The sequence below is a fragment of the Myotis davidii genome, unplaced genomic scaffold, assembly GCF_000327345.1.
Source record: "Myotis davidii unplaced genomic scaffold, ASM32734v1 scaffold520, whole genome shotgun sequence".
NCBI classification, from domain to species: Eukaryota; Metazoa; Chordata; class Mammalia; order Chiroptera; family Vespertilionidae; genus Myotis; species Myotis davidii.
The window spans coordinates 1,150,298-1,152,956 of record NW_006292908.1 but is presented as its reverse complement, the minus strand read 5'-3'; the positions used below and the strand labels follow the sequence as shown (position 1 = coordinate 1,152,956).

The window sequence follows — 2,659 nt, the reverse complement described above, 5'->3', positions numbered from 1 at the left end:
GGGGGGGGGGCAGGGCCTCTGAATGGCCCCACGGGTGTGCAGGGTTAGCTCCTCCAGGAGGGCGCCCGTCCTGACCATTGGGAGTCCCAGTCACTGCTTCAGAGCAGAGCCCCACCAGCAGGCAGGGGAGGGCTGGAGAACTGAGAGCAGCGTGAGAGGTTGTTCTTGGCTAATTTGTGGAATAACGTGATATAAAACTCATCCGAAGGGGCCGGGCTTGCCGTCACTGGGCACAGCCCCTGAGCCACTGGCAGGTGGGGGGGAACCCTGCTCTGCTGTTGGCTCTCTCCTTCTGACGGACTTCATCTCACGTTCTCTGCACTTTGGTGAAAACAAATACCTAGTGAGCCACAGCAGGTGGAAAGGGTGGAAAGGGTCACACATCTGTGTCTGTTCTTCATTCCAGTCATGCCCTACAACAGCGCCCACCACTGCGTCGTGGAGGTGGAGAACTTCCTGTTCGTGCTGGGCGGGGAGGACCAGTGGAACCCGAACGGTAACTATATAGTTTTTAATATATTTTCTATTGGTTTCAGAGAGGAAGGGCGAGGGAGAGAGAGAAACATCAATGATGACAGAGAATCACTAGTCGGCTGCCTCCTGCACGCTCCCCACTGGGGATGGAGCCTGCAACTGGGCATGCGCCCTGACCGGGAATTGAACCATAACTTCCTGGTTCCTAGATCAATGCTCAACTGCTGAGCCACACCGGCAGGGCCTATTGGTAACTACTGAACAACGCAGTAGCGGCTGGCCCACGAGGACGTGTGCCAGGAACGGCCCTGGTAACTGTCCAGCATCATGACTGCGGCGATGTGTGTCTGATGTGTGTCTGTGACTGCGGGAAGTGTGTGTCTGATGTGTGTCTGTGACTGCGGGAAGTGTGTGTGTCTGTGCCGCGCGGGACCGGTGGAGGCAGGGAGGGGGGCTGTGAGTGGAAGGAAGGTCGGTCCTGAGCTGGCAGAGGATGCCCGCAGCGCACTCGCTCACTCGCGGGCAGCTGGGGGCTCAGCGCTGAACTGGCGCCCGGCCCTCTCCTCACTGGCCCGGACCTATGGATGCCACGGCCACGGCCACGGCCACGGCCACGCACGGCCTCCCAGAAGCAGGTGGCCAGCTGCAGCTGCGAGGATTCCCCCACCTTCTCTACCACGGGGCTCCGTCTCACAGCGTCATGATGCAGCTTCAGTAAGGCGGCGTGATCGGCAGCCAGACTGCACGAAACCTGCGCGGAGGTTCTTGTGCGGCTTCTATTCCTGGAGGCCCGTGGCAGGGGGCCCACCCTTCCGGCTTCCGCTGCTCACCACCACCCGCCGGCTGGTGTGGGTGCCTCGGGCATTCACCGCAGAGAAAGGAAGCGCTCAGACATGTCCCGAGCCCAGCCCGAGGGCAGCGCGGGGCCTGGCAGGACAGGCAGCCTTAGCAAGGTCTGGGGGGAGCTCCCACGTGGAGGAGGAGCGGCTGCACCTTCTGCCTAACGGGGCTCATGGCTGAGAAGCCATCAAACAGCTGCAGGTACACGCTTTCACTTTAAAGCCCCGAACATCCCGATGAGATTACATAGGCCGCATGTATTTTAGCGCGAATGCTCTCCTTCAGCATCTGCACCGGCAAGTTATAGAGAATCGGCACATCTGTTCATTCTAGAATATCTTAAAGGAACAGCACCCGGCCACCCTCCGTGACCGTTTCTCTGAAGCGAGGGCGCATTCCTCGGCGAGACCTGCAGCCCTGTTGGTGCACGGCTTTCCTTGCTGGAAAGGGACAGCTCCTGGGCTTGAGAGAATAGGAGCGAAAATGATGTCATCACTCTCCTCCAGCTTTTCTTTGAAATGACGGCTTTGATGCTACCAAAGGCCCCGCATACCTGCAATCCCGCCCCCCGCCCCAACAAACACCCCAATGACTGCTTAACCCGTCCTTCCTCGGCGGTGATTTCCGCTGACCAGAGCATCCCTAAGGGAACCTGCAGTCCTGTCATCAAGCTCATCTGAGCAAAGGATCTGCAGAACCTTCTCTTTAAAGGCCAGGCCGCAGGGCCCTGCTTCCGATGGCAGCTCTCTCCACCCACCTCTTCCCAGGTGAATGGCCGCCGTCACAGTACCAGCCTCCGCCACACCTCCGTGTTCACAGAACCCTGCGACCGGCCATTCCCCTGAGACCGGCCTTCATCAACCACACGGGAAACCTGCCCCCAGGTTACCTCCCCCAGAATGACCCGCAGCAGCTTTCTGCTCCGCTTCTATCAAACGCACAGCTCAGAGGGCCGGGTGGGGGATGAGGGTGGACATACTCCTTCCTCTACTTCACAGAGGCAGGATTTTACCTTCAACTAATGCAGACTCCCAGGAGACTGGCCAGTGCACCTCCCTGGTGTGCCTCCCCCCACCCTGAGAACAGCAATTTGCTTGAAAGCCCTCATTGAAGATGCTGTGAGCAAAGACTCCAGATAGCATAGCATTGCTTTCCTGTGGGGACGCCTGTCACCACCCAGCCAGCTCCGTGTGAGCCCCACGTGGCACGTTCTTGTCAGACCAAAGTCTTGAGTCACTTTTGAAAATTATAGCTAATGCTATTCATGTGATTTAATGTGCATCTTCTCTCTCGCTGTAGCTACTCAGAATTGAATTTTAGTGAAACCTTAAGTACTGTATTGTAA

At 57.9% G+C, this 2,659-nt stretch overlaps 1 protein-coding gene across 1 annotated transcript in view; it reads left to right on the top strand.

Annotated features, from left to right (window-relative positions):
- KLHL14 (kelch like family member 14) overlaps positions 1–2,659 on the top strand; it is a 68,709-nt gene that overhangs the window by 47,358 nt on the left and 18,692 nt on the right. Inside the window, exon 2 of the mRNA XM_015565681.1 lies at positions 407–496. Within this exon, the coding sequence (XP_015421167.1) occupies positions 407–496 (90 nt within the window). The remainder of the gene's footprint in view (positions 1–406; positions 497–2,659) is intronic.